Source organism: Ptychodera flava, unplaced genomic scaffold (assembly GCF_041260155.1).
Source record: "Ptychodera flava strain L36383 unplaced genomic scaffold, AS_Pfla_20210202 Scaffold_61__1_contigs__length_779756_pilon, whole genome shotgun sequence".
In the NCBI taxonomy this organism is placed as follows: Eukaryota; Metazoa; Hemichordata; class Enteropneusta; family Ptychoderidae; genus Ptychodera; species Ptychodera flava.
Genome location: NW_027248383.1, coordinates 232104 through 252131, shown reverse-complemented (window position 1 = coordinate 252131; position 20028 = coordinate 232104). Strand labels below are relative to the sequence as shown.

Genomic DNA, 20028 nt, shown 5'->3' with positions numbered 1-20028 from the left:
AGTGACCATCTAGAGTCTGCCGAGTGGCATTCCTGAGGTCCCATTGGATTTTGACCGCAGTCTGCTTATTTGTCTAGCCTTGGAATACACTTAGTCTGTAGTAAAAGAGTTTTTTCTGTGAACATGAAGTCTTTATACTGCTAAGGAACGTACATCATGGCATGGAACCTGCACATGGCCGCTACACTGTACGCTACGGCAGATCAACGTCTGAGAGACTTTGATGCTGAAGACCCCCAGCTTATTTCCAAATAATCTAAATTAATAATCTGTATATTTGTTATGATTTTTATCGAAGCTCTACCTGATCCATGTTCCTCTTAATTTTAATTGTAACATTTGAATGAAATTGCCAGAGACAGATGTCAATTTATTATTACAGACAAATGGTATATTCACTGAAACCATTAACCAATTTCAGTCTGTCCTGGTATATCTATATTGTGTTAAGAAAATGATGTGATTTGAAAAAAATGATGAAAATAAAATATTTACTTTTATATCTTTCAGACATTGGAGACTTCATTAGAAATTCGAACAATGCTCGGTGGTTAGAATATCTGAAGAGTAATATTATATTTCATGTTGAATTAGAAGGAGTCCGCCTATGAATTATACGTGGTCCAACTCTGCAGGGCTACTTGTTGGTAGAAACACTTCAGAAATCAATGAAGAAATCAATGGTGACTTTAAGACTGTAAAGTGTGAAGTTTGCAACAACCTAGGCTGTTACAAACAGTTTTCACATTGAGAATAATAAGTAAGTGATTTTTCCCACTTATAAATATTTACTTTACGCAGGCACTATTGCGCCTGAAAGACTTCCATCGGCCTATAAATTACGGAATGAGTATGGTATAAATCTTGCTTAATAACTATTTTAGCTAACGTGTTCACACACGTGAGCTAGCGATATCTGTCTGTCTGTCCGTGTGTATGTGTATGTTGTGTGTGTGTCTGTCTTGCTTTTTACACGATAACTCAAAAACGCCTGGGCTGATTCAAGTCAGATTTGGTAGACAGGTACCATATGCTACTTTGCAAAAACTGATTAGATTTTAGTTAGTGTGGCTTGCATATTAAAGGGACATTATTTGTATCTTTTGACTTTTTTTTTTCATTTTTTCGATGACTGAAATCCCCGGTCAAATCAATGGGAAACCTAAATTGTGACTATGGACGGCTTCAAGGATATGTAAAACCACCTTATTGCTCTTTATGGCAAGGTTCAATGTTAGTAAGGGCGTCCGCGCGATTTCAACCAACCGCCATATTGAACCCCTGCACATGACCAATATTACTACGCATACGTCAACCATCAAAGTACAGCTAGAACGTGAAAGGCCTGTGACCTACACATTAAACTTCAGCACAACGGATATCGAGGAGCACACGGCGCATAAACAAATGCACGTATCACAAACTACTGTCAAATAAAGAAACTAAGCAGGGAATTTGCTTGTAAGTTTGATTTTAGTATCGATGACATGGACTGTGAAACAAATAAAACCATAGACGCAATTTGGTCAATGGTAAAACTAAAACGATGTCAGATTGCTGTGGTGATAGTGAAACAGGTACAGAGTGATGCATTTCCTGTGCATTTGATCGTTAGCAAATCTTCGACAACTGTTAAGATTTTTAGAGCATTTTCTTGCCATTACGTTGGTTCGTTTTACAAACACGACATGATCACTTGTTGAATCTTGAAACATCGCACTCGGACTGAACACTGCACGGTGTGTAGCATCGGTGACATTGTGACACCGCGCCGGGCGAGTACTGCATACCGCTCGCGATTGGAGTCACCTCTCGACACACAAGATCTGTTTGAATGTTGTTACTCTCTGTGCATTGTGTAATCATTTGTATCAGTTGAATCGCATTTCGAACCAAAAGTGAGTACATCGCAATGACAGTTGCCTAGACCCGTTCGCTTACGGCCTCTATGCCTCCGACCCACTCCCAAAAGTGGACTTTACGTAAGAAGCGCAGCTGAGCACATCGTGTACCTAAAGCCCTGCGTACGGCCTCCACGCCGTATAACGCCGGGAACACACAGACCTGTACGCAGGGCTAATCGTGTACCCAGGCGAGGTGGGTGTGCTTGAAAACGAAACTCAATGCAAGTTTGGGATTAAAAATGGGTTGTTTTGGTGGAGAAACTGCACGCCGCAACCGAGGTGCTGCCAGCGGTTTGGCACAGCCCTGCCACGCAGAGTTAGCTTTCACCCAACAATGTACATAATGTACGTGTCAGTCGCCAAAGTACATTGCTCAATTTCGTGATCACCTCGACAATAACGTGACTGTCTACTGAAGTTAAATATCCCTTCATTTTACTCTGTTTTCACATTTCTATGCCCAAAGGCTTTGGGCAAGTCTACATATGCATATGGAGGAACAAACGAGATGAAAAAGATCCGCAATTATAGGCCTTGTCGTCGTCAGCTGGTACTGGTAGGCATTTGAAATGCCCATTCTAAAATGTGCTCTGTAGCAGCAAAGAATGGTGTATCTAAGAGCAGGTTGGCCGTCAAGATCTCCATGAAAAACTGACCGTCAAAATGTAACTGAGCAAACGGGATCGGTAATAGGGAATCCTGAAACCCCAATACTGCGCTTTCGACTGTCACTTCGTGTGTTTTTTTTTTTACACGCGGATGCTTACAGCGGCCTAGATAGCAGTAAGCAGTGTGGTCTGATCGCAGGTCAACCTGCCAACTCTGAGGTTAACAGTACCCTCCATAAACCTCAGGCCCAGGTTTTTTCTATACGGTGTACGCAAACGGGATGGAAGTTGTCTATGGTCGACCGTTTTTAGAAATCTTTCAGAAAGTTGAATAAGATTATCAACTGCTTGTTTGCAACAATATGAGTTCAAAAGATACAAATAATGTCCCTTTAATGAAGTAATGACATATCATTTTTTTCACATAATGGTTTTTCTATGGAGACAGTAATGACAGTGTGGACATAAATCAAGAAATACTGCACAAAATTTCACAGAACTTTTCACAAACTACAGCATTAAATGTAATGAACGTGCTATAAATGTTGATCTGATAGATATATAATTGTCCCATGAAGCATTGATTAGTGTTGTATTGATAAACAGCTTATTTGCATATTAAATAAACTTATGTAATAAGTAATTTATCTCTGAGAGTTTTGTGCGAAAGTTGATGAAACCTGCTACATATAATGATATAACAGATATCTTTTTGTTCTATGAAGCGTACTACTATTAATGGAACTGTTTTAAAACACGTGAGAACATTCAGTGCACATATGGTCTCTATTATTTTACTTTTCTTGTCTTTATAGTTTTTTTTTGTACTCATGTTTTTCTTATGTTTTAAGATTTTGATACTGTTTCAGCTCGCATTCGGTATATGTACATAAAGAGCAAGGAAGGAAGGAATGTTGGAAGGATGGATGGATGGATGGATAGATGGATGTATTTTGTTTTCTCAGAAACTAGTCTGATAGCAATGATATTGAGTACACTTGTTCCCATAGATGATCTTAACATTATATTTGCAAATTATGATGACATCTTCAATTACATATTTTGCAGCTATTTTTGTCACTTTGGTCAGGCAGACCATAAGTTGGCTATTATTAGGTACAACTTTACCCGGTAACATTTTTGGTCGTTCTTAGTCCATAAATAAGAGGACGCTCAGAATTGAATCTCCAGACATGTGCTTGATTACTTTCAGGCCATTCTGACCCAGATTCAGAACGATGTTATTTATCGCATAATGCAATGCATGGTAACGCACTGCAGATGTCATATATCCGATACACTATTTCCCTCCTTTCCTTGAAGAGAGACATTTTTATGGCTATAACAAATGGAACATTAACACAACATTACACGTAAACAGTTCACGTAATGAATGCAATGATTTTGTTCATCAAGAAATAATTTCTGTATTTAGTCTCATAGTCAAGCAGGATTAAAATAACATTCACAAATGTGTTAGAACATTTTAGAGTTACAACCCTCTACAAAGTCACAGTATGTTCAGGGTAATTTGTAGATCTGGTGGGTATGTGTATTTGTAGATCTGGTGGGTATGTCTTCGGTAAGAGTCTTTATGTGTTTTGGCCTTGTTTAAACTTCATTCCTGGTACCGAATGATCACTACATCATTTGTCAGTACAGGGTAAGTCGTAGACTGGTCCGGGTTTGTTGATGAGCTCTCTGGTTTCGATGTGTGGTATCAGTGACATATTTTCTGACATGTTTAATATTCCTGGAACATTGAGCTCACCAAGAGACTCAACTATGACACTATTTTCATTTTTGTTTACCACTGTGTAAGGATCAGGATTGAATGGGGTGGAGAAGTTGTTGTTTTTTTCTTGTTTTACCACAACTTCGTCTCCAACTTGCACTTCAGAATACTGCGTATTGCTTCTGTCATCCGCTCTTGTATTGGCTCTGCCTTTCTGCTTAGCATCTCTGTGTTATTCTTATCTGTCGGAGTGGTGCTCCGTGTTCATCTATGCTAGTTTACCTCTGATTTTACGTCTGAACAGCAGCTCAGCCAGACTCTTCCCTATTGTTCCATGGTCAATACCTCTGTACTTGTCACATATTTTCTTAACTCTTTCTTAAGTTTAATCCTTCCGAATGTGCTATGCGGATTCTCTTCATAAGCGATCTGTTTTGGCGTTCTATTTCGCCTTTTGATTAAGCCCATATTGCAGTAATCTTGAGATATGTGACTCCATTGTTGTCATTGTATTCTTGGAATTCCTCTGACTAGAATTGAAGTTCATTATTTGACTTAATTTCACTGGAAGTGCAGTGGACTGAAGATATATCCTAGGCATTCAATTGTTTTCTCCGTTGTTGTAGAGATCAGGGTCGCATACGCATAGTAGCGACTATAGTAGTCAACGACGACCAACATGGAGTGTCCAGTTGGGAATGGACTGATTAAATCTGGCAATGTCGTATTATGGACCATTAGGCAATGTTTTTGGTCTCTATGGTATAGGTAGATCGGGTCTTGCTAACAACCATGGCATAACCTACAATGTTTCTCTGCTGCCTTGTCCATACCTGGCAACCAGACTATACTTCTCAGGTTCTGTTTTGTTCACACCACTCCAGGGTGTCCTTCGTGTGCGAATGCTAAAGCTGGTGGTCTCACTTTACTGGGTAGTATGATGCGTGCTCCTCCAGGCACGAATTGTCTGATTGTACAAAGTTCTCAACTTGCCAATTTCTTCATCGACTGCAGATGCTTCTTCTACCTCACGTTTTGTCAGTGCTGGTGGGTTGGCGTTCAGTACAAAAAGTGCACATATTCTCCATGTTCTTGCAGATATTAAGTCCAGGGTTTTCCATCACAGAGAAGACGAGAGTGGGTCAACAATATTCTGCGGGCCTTTTACATTATACAACATTACTCTGAAGGTATACGGTCGGAGACACAAAACCAATCTCTTTGCGCAAGCACATGGTCGAGATCTAGGGCTGTAGATGGCTTGCAGAGGACGATGATCAGTCACAAAGTCAAATTTCATTCCATAAATGTATGCTTGAAACCTCTCACTTGTCAACACTAGTCCAATCTGGGAGTATCTGCATTCACCGTTTTCAAGCTTTGGCTCGCGTAGCATACTGGGAGGAGAGCGCCTTTCTGTGTCTGCACCAGTGATGGGCATCTTTATCGAAGTATGCTTAGGGTGTTACCTTTGCCAGACTTGTTTTCGGTTCTATAAATGCTGGGTTTTTCTCTTGTCCGACATTTCATTTCTTGTGATTCTCCTCAAGGATTCTGAGTTTGTTACGAATCTCGGAATCGGCTACTGCAGCTAACAATGCCTATAAAACTTCTGACTTCAAATGCATCTTTGATTCTCTTGCTTCCATTACTGCTTTAACTCTTTCCTGTGATGGCCCAATGCCCTTCTGTGGCAACTATAATCCCATGAAACCATTGCAAGTTCATCCATATTGAGTTGGCATTTAATCGGATTGAGTGTTAATCCACACTCACGTAGCCATCTATGGTTAGGCCAGTGCACTATCATACCATCTGGTATATTCTCGACACTACCAATGCTTGCCAGAGCTGTGGGAATTTCTTGTTGATATTGCTCCCTAGCTGGGCTGACACCAAAGAGCTACCTCACATATTGATACAATCCTGTGTGTAGCAAAAGTAATAACCCTACAGGATTAGGTGATAACCTTACTTTAGGTCAAATTCGCTAACACTTTTTTACCATTCATATTTTGCAGACATTCATGCATAGTAGAAATAGGTTGTCTACCGTTTATGATTGTCTAATTGTCTGCCATATTTATTAGTGCTGCAAAATCTTCACCAATGCCGATTTTTAATACTACTAACTTCATTGCTGTGACCTTTCCAAGTAAAGGTATACCTTTGCCATTTATTACCACTATGCAGCCGTAGTTGAATTTTAACCGGCTCTACCATAGCTTGTGAAAGTTCCCTTGACTGATAATGGCTTCTCAGGTCCAGATTGGTAAAGTTTTCTGTCTACTGATGCAACTTTAGAAAAAAAGATCCCCCACAAATATCAATGAAAAAACGATCAGCTAGAGAGGGCTTTACAAACAGAAAAGGAGGGAGAGTAGAAATAAAAAAATGTACAACTGATAAGGAAAAACTAATGATAGCCAAAATTATGCTATCCCTTCCCCCGGGAAATCAAATGGTCCACTTCCCCCATGTCTTTTGCGCTTAGTTGAAGATATCAAGTTAGGTCAGTATTTGAAAGGAATAGTCAAGGTAACCAAAGTCAATGTCATCATCCGTTCGTACGTTGTTCCAAAAGTGGATGCACCAGTTCTACTGGAAGAAAACAATGTTTACGTTACCCTGTTGGGTTTCTCATTTAATATTCGCATGTTTAACTGTCTCCATGTATATGTTGCAGGGGTTTCATAAAGTTTTGAAGTAGGGGGGGGGGGGGCAGAATTGAAAAGCAGGCGGCTTGCAGCTGCCATGACCACAAAGCGGTCGTCGTTTGGGGAGGGTCCGGGATGGGGTGTTGAACCCTTCTCCCGGCCGAAGGCCGGAAACCCTGAAAAATGAGCTAAAATTCACTTTACCGCTCACAGTCACTTGAATTCATAGTATTTTTTGAAGCATTGTCAGCAGTGCTCCAGGGCAAATTATGAAAGCCATTTTCCTGGGAGATTAGGCCTAAATATGATAATTCACAATTAAAAGTGATAAAATGTGGTGATGTTGACGATATTTTGAACAAAGAAAACTGAAGTCTTTAGAGTATCTGCGCTTTAGGAGGTAAAGGATAATAATGCACTATTATGAATGATATAAATTTGATGTGTAGATGATATTATACAGTGTTACATCTAGACAGGGGAATAGGGGATTCCCCTCTGTTGAAATGTTGGCACCCCAATTATTTTGTCAAGGGGGACCACTCCCCCACCCAATGAAATGGTGCCAGTCACACCTTAGAGGTACAAGAACTGGTGAAATGCCCCCGAAATTTTTGGTAAAGGGGGATATGCACCTTGTTGATGCCATCGTGGATGAAACACTGATATTTTAAGCACAGTAAATGAGAAATTTTCATCAATGATTAAATTTACGCTTAAAATTAAGAACCCTGATGTTTGGCATGGAAATCTGTAGATTAAGAACTTTTATACCACTGGGGAGGTAAAAAGGATACTTTATATAACAATAATGATAAAAACTAACAATAATTACCATATTTCACAAATACAATCAAAGACCCTCAAGGTTATTTGACTATATGGGTATGCAAAGTAAGAACCTTGATATAGGATATGAAAATTGTATGTTCAAAAGCTAACATTTAGATTAACGCAACGATCGTTTTTGAAGTGAATTTAGAGGTCTGATCGTATTTTAACCACTCTGGGTGATATTCCTATTGGAGTCGATAGACCGAAAAGTAGTACATATCATACGCCAAGCTGGTTATATACCTTCACATTTACGCCTACCACAGTGCAAAGCACGTCGGCTTATTAAAAGTAACCATACACTTCTGATTTAGTTGTCTTTATTAAATGAATGGACATATGTTGCGTTCTTAATTAAACTATAGGTAAATTCTTTAACTGTCTCTGCAAACACACAATAATTTAGGTCAAATTTATATTTTCATACATCCAGATTTGCATTTATGTATTCGTGCTAACGTTCATTTCATTGCTGCCCTGGTCTCACATTTTGTGAAAACAATGTCATAACGTCAAAAGAAGTGCGTATCTATCCAAATAACAAACCATGGGTTACGAAAGAGCTCAAAATATGTCTGAATGAAAAGAAACATGCCTTTTTACAGCAAGATTTGAACAAAGTAAAAATTATAAATAGGGAATTTCACACTAAATCTAAATTGGCAAAATTGCTTATAAAAACAAAGTTGAAGAGAAACTAAGTAATGGAAATGCCAGGCAGGCTTGGCAAGGTTTGAATAATATGATGGGGAGAAAGCAGAAACAACAGCGCATAACCGTAGATCCAGTCAACCAATTTAATGCACATTTTGATCAACATATCTTTACAAGACAGTGTGATAAGATCTGTAACACTCTCACTCAATCATGTTTTGAAGTTGATGAACAGGGTGTGTCAAAATGTTGTCGAAGATTCAATTTCCATAAAGCCCCGGACCAGATGGTTTAGGGGGGGAGGGTGTTGAAACTGTGTGTCGAACAGCTTAGTCCTGTATTTACTCAGCTATTCAATACTTTGTTCAATTTCAACCATGTACCTCGGTCATGGAAAATCCTGTCCTAAAAAAGACAGGGGCTAAAGCACTTAATGATTTTCGCCCCGTTGCTCTAACATCTATCATAGCAAAATGTTTATAACGACTTGTTTGTGACCAATTAATTGCATCTGTAACCAATCATTTAGATCCACTTCAGTTTGCTTGCAGGGCAGGCAGGGGAGTCGAGGTTGCAACTTTGACTCTTTATAATTTGATAACAAGCCACCTAGATAACGCAGGTTCATATGTACGAGTTCTTGTCATGGATTTTTCATCAGCATTCAATACTATTCAACCACATCTGTTACTACAGCGGCTTTTAAATGTGAATACCAGTGATAACATTGTATTATGGGTGAATCGGTTTTTACGTGACCGACCAAAGCGTGTCAGTGTAGAGGACGTTCTATCCAAAGAGATTGTTGTAAATGCAGGTGTACCCCAGGGCTGCGTTCTATCGCCAGTTTTATTTTCCATCTACACCAATGAAATGACTTGCAAGAATTCCATCTTAACTTGATAGAATATGCAGATGACATGGCTCTTGTTGGTTGCTTAAAAGACAAGTTCACCCTGTCTCAATATTTTGTTCAGATTGATCGACTCAATGCATGGTTCAAATAAAGCTTTCTCAAACTCAATGCTGAAAAACAAAAGAATTGGTATGTGATAATAGGCGAGAAATATCAACACCTAAAATAATGGTAATTGATGATGAGGAGGTTGAGATTGTGAGTTTGTTTAAATATCTTGGCACCGGCATTGACAACAAACTCTGTTTCCAGGAAAACACCGATATTATTTACAAAAAATCACAGCAAAGACTATTTCTGCTAAGGAAGCTGAAAAGCTTCAATGTCAGGAATTGTATACTTGAACGAGTTTATGGAAATCTAATAGAAAGTGTGATAAGCTTTATCACTTTATCACTTTCATGTGCTATTGATCAGCAGTGTGTCTGTAATTGTGTTTCTATGTGTGCCATTTAACTTTTGTATTTCATTTTATTGAATGTATTTTACTGCGAGTGATAGAAAGACGATTTTCCAATTTTTTGAAATAAAGTTATTCTAATTCTAATTCTAATTATCACAAATGACAATACATACTAGATACAGGTATGTCAATGCTTTCTGCATTACATCCCGGTTTTAATCCTTAAAATCTGTGAACAGTATTTATTTCATTTTGTACATTTACATAATATGACTTGTCTTTTCAGACTTGACTCTTGGATGGTTTATATTCGTCATGATTATCTGTTCCATAATATTTATAGCACTCTGTGTGCTTGGTGTTTTAGGAGTAAGGTACTGTAAGAACAACCACTGCAAGGGTAAGACAAATTCATTTATTAAGGTGAATGACTATTATTAGAAAATATTCATACTTGATTTTTTTTTTGTGTGAATTCTATTTAAAAGTTAATTGGATAATTTCGAAAAAATTTCAAATTTAATTGAATGCATATGTGTATCTATGTGTATGTGTGTGCATGCGCGCGTGTATGCATGCCTGCATATGTATGTATGTATGTATGTATGTATGTATGTATGTATGTATGTATGTATGTATGTATGTATGTTGTATGGTTGTATGGTTGTATGTGTTCATACATACATATAGATGTATTTATATATATTTATGACGATGGATAGATTGATGGATTGATCTATGGATGGATGTATGTCTGTATGAATGGATGGATGGATGTTTGGATATGTGTATGTCTGACATTACGTGGAGAAGCATTATCGTTAACATGCCAAAAAATCTTCAGCTTTGCAGTCAGAGCTGCCATGGAATGTTGTTGCTAATTTGTTTTTCGCAGGTTCTTTCTTTTCTGTTTAATTTTGATTTCTAGCGAATGTGTTTTTTTTTGTCTTTGTGTGTTTTGTCCCCTTGTTGATTTTTTTTTTGCCCAGACGTTCTGTGTCATGTCATTCATTGTTATTGTATTGTGTTGTTTGCCGTGTCTCATGCCAGTCGGAGGAATATTTTGCCTTTCTCATATTCGGCTGAGGACGCTGTCTTTTGTGTATCTTCTTTTTATTGATTATCAAATAAAAAGTGATTTTAAAAATGTATGGATGTATGTATGTATGCATGTGTATGTATGTATGGATGGATGTTTGGATATGTGTATGCATGTATGGATGTATATATGGATAGACGGATGGACGGACTGATGGACGGCAGGATGGATGGACGGACGGATGGGCAAAATAAAGAATGTATTTTTGCATATGGCTTATAAGCTATGATAAGCTATGACCTGATATTTTGTAAAAAAAATGCCAAAGTTATCCCTCTGTACCAAAAAAGCGGACCTCTAGTTCTATTGGCCAGCTAAGAAATAGATATGGATGTAATTAATTAATAAAGCACAGGTTGATAAGTCATAGGGTCTCTCATAATACTAAATATAAAGGAAGTAGCACTTGTGGTTACTTAGCTTTGGATTCAATGTTAATTTATAGGTCAAACGTTATTGAGAGCACGTGACATTTTGTCAAAAAACTTTCTTCCCATATTTATCCATGCATACCAAATATCAGACCTGTAGCTCAATTTTCAAGCCAAAATTAGATATGTACATAATAAATGATGTAGTGGAAGTACCGCGTAATGTGCCATTTGCCCAAAATATTTTGTTACAATAGTTATCCCTGTATACAAATTATTAAATCTCTAGTGCAATTTCCAAGCCAAAATTAGATATGCACGCAATTAATGAGAAACAGTGCGGTTTAGGTTCAAAGATCAAGGGGAACCACGGAATTAAGGTTTCCATTTTGTTTGTATACCTGACATTGTTCAACACACACCTCTCCTCTCAAACTCTTAAAAAGGGCAGAATGAGGTATGACCATAGCTTACCTGCACATGTATAGAGAAGATCAAAGGTCACAGAAAATATGAACATTAATGCTTGAATAACTTCTTTTCAAAATGTGGGAGGCATGTGACTTTGACATTTGGCATATAGGAGCGTAGCCGTACTATTCTAAAAAAGCAGACTTTTGATTAATCATTTTTAAGAAATGAAGTCAATTTTAAGTTCATATTCAAAATATCTGCGTAATGAGAGTTAGCTGCAAAGCCTTTATAACGCTTTTTTCCATTTTCTCTTTACAGTGGAAAGTAAACGGAACGATGACGACGTACATGTGTAAGCATTTGTAAATTCTGTCCTCGACATTGATTTCCTTGTTGTTTGGTTCCTTGATACACTATTACATGCTTTTCTAAAGTGCCTTTATATTCTGGCAAAATGGGCTTAACTTTAAGCTTGCCTAAAATGTTTACGTAATATTTAAGCATCATCCGTTTTGTTGAAAATTGCTCTTGCTTACATTGTTACTTCATAGCACACACACAATTAAATTATTTTTTTTTGAAAATGTAATGTAATATTGTGTTACAATAGACAATGAACGCATTTGCATTTGAATTTCCAACAATTGGAGAGCTTTGCATTAGGGTGCCCTATATATTATCCTTTGTCGCCCGAGAGTGCAAAGAAAGGGAGACTTTTTAGATTTGTGAAGCTGATGGCACGTACGCAAACGGAAAAATCGTGACGTTATTTCCATGCTAGATGACTCATGATTTGAAACTTTGACCCGGAAACAGAGGTGCGTAGAGATATCATTATTTATTTCCAGTTTTTGCAAATTTACAGTTCAGATTTCGTGGATCATTTTTGTGGAACTGTGTGTTTTACTTTACTTTATTTGAAGGCAGTTTTCTGACACAGATTACTTATTTCTTCTTGCAGAGATTATGTTAGCCTAGAGTAAATCTGAGTAGACAAGTGTTTATTATAGCTGACTATTGGTTATCTAAAGACCCGTTATACATTTCCGTAACAGTTAAATAACAACCTTGTGGATTCATCGACAATCAATAAGTGACGTCAAGCGAATGAAACAAATCCACCCCTGATCAGTAAGCAAGAATAAGCTGACTGAGTCAGCGTAAGCGCATGCCCTTGAGAAGAAAGGCAAGGACGACGCCCGCTCATAGAAATGCATGTATGGTTTAATGCAAGATACGTATGGACTGACCAACATAGGTCGAACAGTGCACGTCATAAGTGGCGATAACTGTAAGAGAGACACTCTCAGTCTGAATTAAGAATAGGTGACATGAACACCATTGGAACTAATTTGGGATAATTTGATGTTGAAGTAATGTCGATTTAGTCTACAAATGATATCTCTTCTGCTTCTCTTTTTTAATATTACACAATTGTTTTTATGAATAATTTGCGATATTGCAACATTCAGCTATATGGCACCTAACACTTTTGAAAGTTTTGCAAAATACGAAAATCCAATTGTCTCATATTAGTTCCAATTGTGTTAACGCCAAATAAACACATACTGATAGAGCATGAAACATTGTTGCTTGAAAGACATTGAACAATTCTAGTCACTTGTCAGTGACTAAACAGAAAAACTTGTCAGTAACAAAACGGAAAGACTTATCAGTGACTAAGCGGAAAGGCTTTCTGCTTAGCACATTGAGCAAATGACATAGACATTCTAGAAATAGTTTCAACAATCGTTAACATAAATTGAGTTAGTATTTTGTAGATTTGTGTGATTTTCTTGACTTTTATTGTGGCGGTTTTCTGATATAAAGTGTATTGAGTTGTTTTCTGACATGTTTTACGCTAATCCTTAGTTAACTTGAGTACATCTTAGTTTAATAAAGTTCACAATTGGTAATCAACGACCAGTTTCGTCGAGCCTACATATCTATATTAAAGTAAATATGAAGCTTGTTGATTCATCAACAATTAATGAATGATTATATCCTAAATAAACAAATCCACTCCTCATCAGTTAATACGAATTTGGGATCAATTTGAATGATACGCAATAAGCGTAATCACTGCAGAAGAAAGGCAAGATCACCATTCGCTCATAGAAATACTTGTATGGTATAATGCAAGATATGCATGGACTGATCGAGACACTGCACAGATTAAAGTGCGACGTCGTCAAGTCACATTGAAGATTCTGAGTGATGGACTTCCTAGGAAGAAATCAGATGTATTCAGTGACTCAGTGTATGATTACGCAATGTTCATTCATTCTTTTGACGGTATGTTAAATATGTGATACCCATAGCTGCTGGTAGATTGTACCATCTGAGGACATGTACTTCCGGTTAAGCAAACAAAGCCACCAAGGGTATGTTTTCACAACAAACAGATGGAACGTATATGAAGCTTTTGAAAGAGTGCTTGATGACAATATTGCTCGGCAGAGCTATGTGGAAATAGGCTGAATGAATGACCTCAGTCTGATAACCAGATATGAACTTAAAATGCTCAAGTGTTTCATATATATTGCATTTATGTGCAAATTTAAACCTTTGCCACATGTTTGCAACTTCATTGTTAGTGTTATGATCAACGTAATGAAGAATATTCACCACATATACATTCTAAATGTCATTAAGTATTTAAATATGTAATTAGCTGCAATAAAAATAATTAATTTCTTTGAGTACTGTCATTGTATCACCACTTAATATAGCACGTGTAATTGCCTTTGGTCAAGTCCCTCAAGCTATATATATACCAAACCGTGAAAGCTTATTAGATATGCAAATTACGAATCAGCTGACATAATGCGAAATGACTTTCAATATTGTTATATAGTGGTATAATCATCAATGTACATAGCATGTTTTGCCAACTTTGATCAAGTAAATCCCAGTATATATCCCTAATTAGGAAAGTTCATTTTCTCATTAAATATGCACATTAGGAATTGGCTGGAATAAAAATGTTAAATGACTTTCAATAATATTGTATCATAGTATCTTTCATGCACATAGCAAGTTTCGTCAACTTTTGTCAAGTCAATTCAGATAAACATCACTAACTAAAAAGCATTTGCAAGCAAAAGCGAAGTTCATGAGTGAGCGCTGATAGCGGTAACATCAGAATACAACTAAAAGCAAGGCAGTCCAGGGAATTACAGTACACAGATTACAAATGCCTACATGTACTGTAAAAACGCAACAGATACATACCGGGACGAGAGGAGACATCGGACCTGGGCCGTTGAACTTGAAAACCGAGGCCACATGCATTTTCATTTGATTAAAAGCAATTAACGCTTCATCTGTTAAGAGTTTTTACCACTGACTAAAACAATTTTCATAGCTATGTCGCTGTTTTCACAAGATACTGACCGTTTTAATCTTGGAAAGTTGAGTTGCTTTTACGTGCAGCCAACACATGCTGGTGCGGTGACAGAGAGTTCACTATGCTATGCCATGCCACGCTGTTGATCGGCAGCATACATGATGTCTTCGTTCCAAGTTTACTTTTTATTTCAAGATGTGAGTCAAACAGAAATTTCATCAAATTGCCACTTCTGTATCTAGGGATTGTGTAATCAGTTTGATTTGAAAATATTTCTTCAATTAAGAGCGGAAATCGTCGCTGGCTTTTGCTGTCTTTTGGCTATGGTTGTATATGTCCTTTACATACAATCGCTGCCGGTACCATCAAGGGTGGGACGTGTGAAATTGTTCTGTTGTTGACACTATTCATACAAATTGAAAGGAGTAATAACTAGTGACAGTTTAAAACAAAGAAGCTACAAATAATCTGTCTTCCTTTCGTGTGATCGTACGGAAGATGACCAGTCCATGCCATTGTGAACATTTTGCCGCTAAACCTCATAGCGATAGCGTCGGGGGTAACAATGATAGCGTCGGGTGAGATCGAAAATACGGCTAGTTTTCAATCGGGTTCGAACCCACAACATACGGCATCAGTCGCCTAGCAGAGAGGCCACAGAAAGAACCACTCGGCTAAATCTCCAGTCCCAAAAGAGTGGTTTAATAGCCGGCTAAGTTGTTACATTCTTCTGACTGAGACCGCTCCACACGTTGTAGAGTTCGTGAAGCACTCACGCACGCATGCTCTCTAACACGCATTGCACGTACAAACTTTATCGAGGCGAAGAAACGAATTTCATCGCTTTAACTGGGCGAACGATAACCTCGGGGACAATTCTGTCGAAAGCGTCGTGGGCTTGAATGATAGCGTCACGGGCCGGCCGCGACGCTGTTTTGGGCTGGGGAGAACCCACAGGTCCGTGGAGTTGCCGTTTAGTATACATATACATGTACACTTTGCATGTACACCGGCTACTCCAAGCATCTGTGGGGAAAACCCTGTAAAAGCCTCGTATATGTATACAAATATCTTCTGCAAAACTTATAATAAAGTTATAAAACCCATCTTCAAAATGCGATCGCTCTCCGAAACGTCACAATATCTAAGCTCTTGAATGATGACGCACGGTCGCTGTGCTTGAATCGTCGCTGTGCTTGAATCTTCGCAAAGGAAAAATTTAACATGTCCGCCAAGACCAGTCTAAACCATATGGAAGGCGTATGACGTAACAGTATAGCGCCACGTACGGCGAGTATTTAGAGAAAAATAAAAAACAAAAAGCAACAAAAAACAAAGCGAAAGAAAGCTAGAATTATTAATAGCTGAACGCAATATGATAGTTGTGCAATGCAAAATAAAAAATAAATAAATAAACAAACAAGAAATGCCCGCGAAACCCGTCCGAGCTGAGCGATGACGTCATAAGCGTGTCGCAATGCATTCTGGGTAATGAAGGTGAAATTTGTGTATAGCATGTTCTATGGTAGTAATACCGGAAATAAAGAAAGAAAGAAAAAGGAAAGTGAGCAAAAACTAACAGTTCCAGAGCTTGTCTCTGGTACTAATTAAGAAAGTTCATCAAATATGCATATCAGAAATTGCTGAAGTAAAAATGCTTAACGACTTTCAATAATGTTGTATAATAGTATCTTAAATATATGTAGCAAGATTCATCAACTTTGGTTGAGTCAGTTCAGATATATATCCCTAATTAGAAATGTTTATTTCATAGGGAAAAAGGAATTGGCTGAAGTAAAAGTAATTAATGACTTTCAATAGCGTTATATCATAATATATTCAATGTACATAGTAAGTGTCATCAACTCTGGACTAGTCAATTCAGATAAATATAATATATTAGGAAAGTTCATTAAATATGCAAATAAGGCATTGCCTGAAGTTAAGATGCTTTATGACATTCAATAATGCTAATATAGTATCTTTATAATATAGTATCTTGAATATATACAGCAAGTTTCATTTATTTGGTTGAGTCAATTCAAATATATATCCCTAATTTCAAAAGTTTATTTAATATGCGAATCGGGAGTTGGACGACGTAAAAATGCTTATTTAATTTCAAGAATATTTTATCATAGTATTTTCAATATATGTAGCAAGTTTCATCAACTTTGGTCTAGTAAATTCAGATATACATCCCTATTTAAAAAGGTCATTTAATATTAATATTAGGAATTGGCTGAAATAAAACTGCTTAATAAATTCAATAATGCTAATATCATACACTGCAAATTTTTCTTGGTTTGCCGGCCAGCTAAATTCAAGCCAAAAATAAACCGGCTTGTTTGTCAGTAAACGGATTGTTTCGAGTTGTGAATTTTGGCTTATATTTGGCTTTCTGGCATGCCAAGTCTGGTTTCTGTGCATGCCAGTTTGGGTTTTGATACGGCGTATATACATGCCAAGTAGAGATCACTTCAGCTTGCCAGTAAGCCAGTTAGCACTGAACAATGGTTTACAGGCAATCCACTCTTATATGAACTAGGCTTGCTAGCAAGCCATGTTTAAGATACTGTGGCTTGCCCATATACCAGGTAATGCTGAACAGTGGCTTATTTATAAACCAATACCACACTTCTCTGGCTCAACAGTAAGCCAATTCTGGTTCCATCTGGTTTGAAGATAAGCCAATATTACTGCAATGTGGCTTACCAACAAACCGATTTCTGACTAATTATGGTTTACATGCAAGCCAATATAAGGATTCCTCTGGTTTGCCAACAAGCCATTACAAGCTGGCTTGCAGACATGCCACTCTAGGGCTTTCGTATGGCTTGCTGACAAACCACTTCAATATTAGCCATATTGCCGGGGGGGGAAGGGATAATTATTTCTGACCATCCTTCAAATTCAAATTGGATTTCTTCAAATTTTGCAGACACAGGGGAGGATTATCATACCATGGAATGGCCTATTGGGTCCTCTATGTGATGGAGCTACACAAAACAGGACTGTAAAATATCTGAAACACAAACAACACCTGAAATAGTTAGAAATCCTGCATGCAAGCTACATTATAAAACAACAACAACAATCATCAAAATTAATTTCAGATAAACATTTATTGCAATTTACAAGAAATGAAACAGTAATTGTTGCAACATAATTAAATCTAATACTTAAAAGGGTATACTCCCTGAAAATGACATTCTTATGAATGCTACTTGTAAGATCATACTGATAACATAATTTGATGTTATAAAGTTTACCTCATGCATCTGATGCAAAATTGCTAGCTGTTTCACAGGGAAATCCCCTGCGCATTACAGACCACTCAAAATTGTCAGCACATTTAGTTCACATCCCAGCTTTGTCAAGCCAGAAGTACTCTACAAATTGACAAGTTCCTTTCAGACATCTGATGTAATTAAACTTTGAAACCCTAGATAACTAAGCAAACCCGGCATAACATTGTCTCTTTCCATGCTGCAGAAGATTACACCTTCAAGAAACAACACAAACTGCTTCTCCTTCATAGACGAGCATACCTAAACAGGGCTGCTGCTTTGCATCTCTTCCTCAGAGTTTTCCAGTATCCTGGAATATAAAAGATGTAAACATTTAAAATTTGACGCACAAGGTTAGATCATGGTAAAACACTCAGTGCCAAGCTACTAGTACAAGTACTGGTATGTTTAGGGAATTTGTGCAAGTATATTGGAATGTTCATTGGCAGCATTCTAAATTACAGTCATGTTCTTAAACACATATTTGACTGAAGGTACACTATTATCAAGTCTTTCTTGGTGCACCAATAATCTGACATGACTGCTCAGGGTAAAGTCTCTTAGCACGAAAACATAGGCCTTGCTGCATCACTGCACTGGCAAAAAATGTGTAAAACTATGGTTTGAATGTCATGATAATGAATTTCAAATACAGAATATCAAAATGAATATATTACAAGGCAAGATATATTAGAGTCACAGTGCAATGTGCTTTTGAGACTTGCAAAGAAGTTGGAAAGACTTTGAGAAAGCATTTTATCACTCTGGCTATGCAACAGCAATCATTGATGATATACTTCACATGTATATAGTTTGAAATAAGTAAATGAGGCTCCATTAACTGTAACCTTTGGCTACTTCTTCAGTATTTCACTACTGTTTATCATTGGCCTACTTGGAGGGCAAGTCTGGTGCCAGCAGCCGCGGTAATTCCAGCTCCAATAGCGTATATTAAAGCTGTTGCAGTTTCTTATATTATAGTTTCTTGGCCTACATTCTTCAGCATACTAAAATGCCAAGTATTATGTTTGTAAACACAGCCTGTATTTTTATCATTTTTATAATTGACAAATGAATTCTTGTCCACCCCTAAATGAAATTTCAACAATAACAATGCTACATGTACATACTGTACTGAGTAGCTAAACATTGAGGATTTCATCATGCTTCAATGGGAAACTGCAGTTGATAAGCAGAACAAAAATGCTGGCAGAAAGCCCCAAAGTTGTAGCTAATTGAGATCAGAACAACAGAACTAAGCCATAATCTACCAAGTAAACATATGATTCATGTGAATGAGGGTATGGTTGATGGTCATATTGGCCTTTTATCTTGAAATAAATTGACAAATGCAGATTTGACATGGCCATGTCCTTGTACAACATCCTAGCACAGCTTTGACGAGCATTCTGTGTACCACCCATGTACCTGACAACACTGTAGCAGGGGTAATTTTATACACATCCCTGATATATGAATGTGTGCTGTAGGTATGTGACATGCCTAGCACTATATGCATGTACCAGAAGTGCTGATCACCTCCCTGTACCAGGACCTGTGTTCAGCATTTGAGGCACAGTGATGAACACATCCACATACCAGCTGTGAAATTTTCAGCCCCTTTTTACCCTTGTCACATAAAAGCTTACCTCCCTGTACCAGCCTTATTGTAAACACACAGTGCAATTGTGCCTATGCAGACATTCATGTACAAGTTATGTTGCAATTTGCCTATTACAGAACTGTACACATTGCTTTCACAAGGTTGATTTGGAAGAAAATTTTCAAGCTCAT

General features: G+C 37.5%; 1 protein-coding gene across 1 annotated transcript in view; it reads left to right on the top strand.

Moving 5' to 3' along the window:
* Positions 1 to 12141, top strand: part of LOC139128622 (roundabout homolog 2-like) — a 212019-nt gene extending 199878 nt beyond the window's left edge. Inside the window, exons 4-6 of the mRNA XM_070694362.1 lie at positions 511 to 760; positions 9998 to 10111; positions 11914 to 12141. Of these exons, the coding sequence (XP_070550463.1) occupies positions 511 to 611 (101 nt within the window). The 3' untranslated portion in view covers positions 612 to 760; positions 9998 to 10111; positions 11914 to 12141. The remainder of the gene's footprint in view (positions 1 to 510; positions 761 to 9997; positions 10112 to 11913) is intronic.
* The last annotated feature ends 7887 nt before the right edge of the window (positions 12142 to 20028 follow it).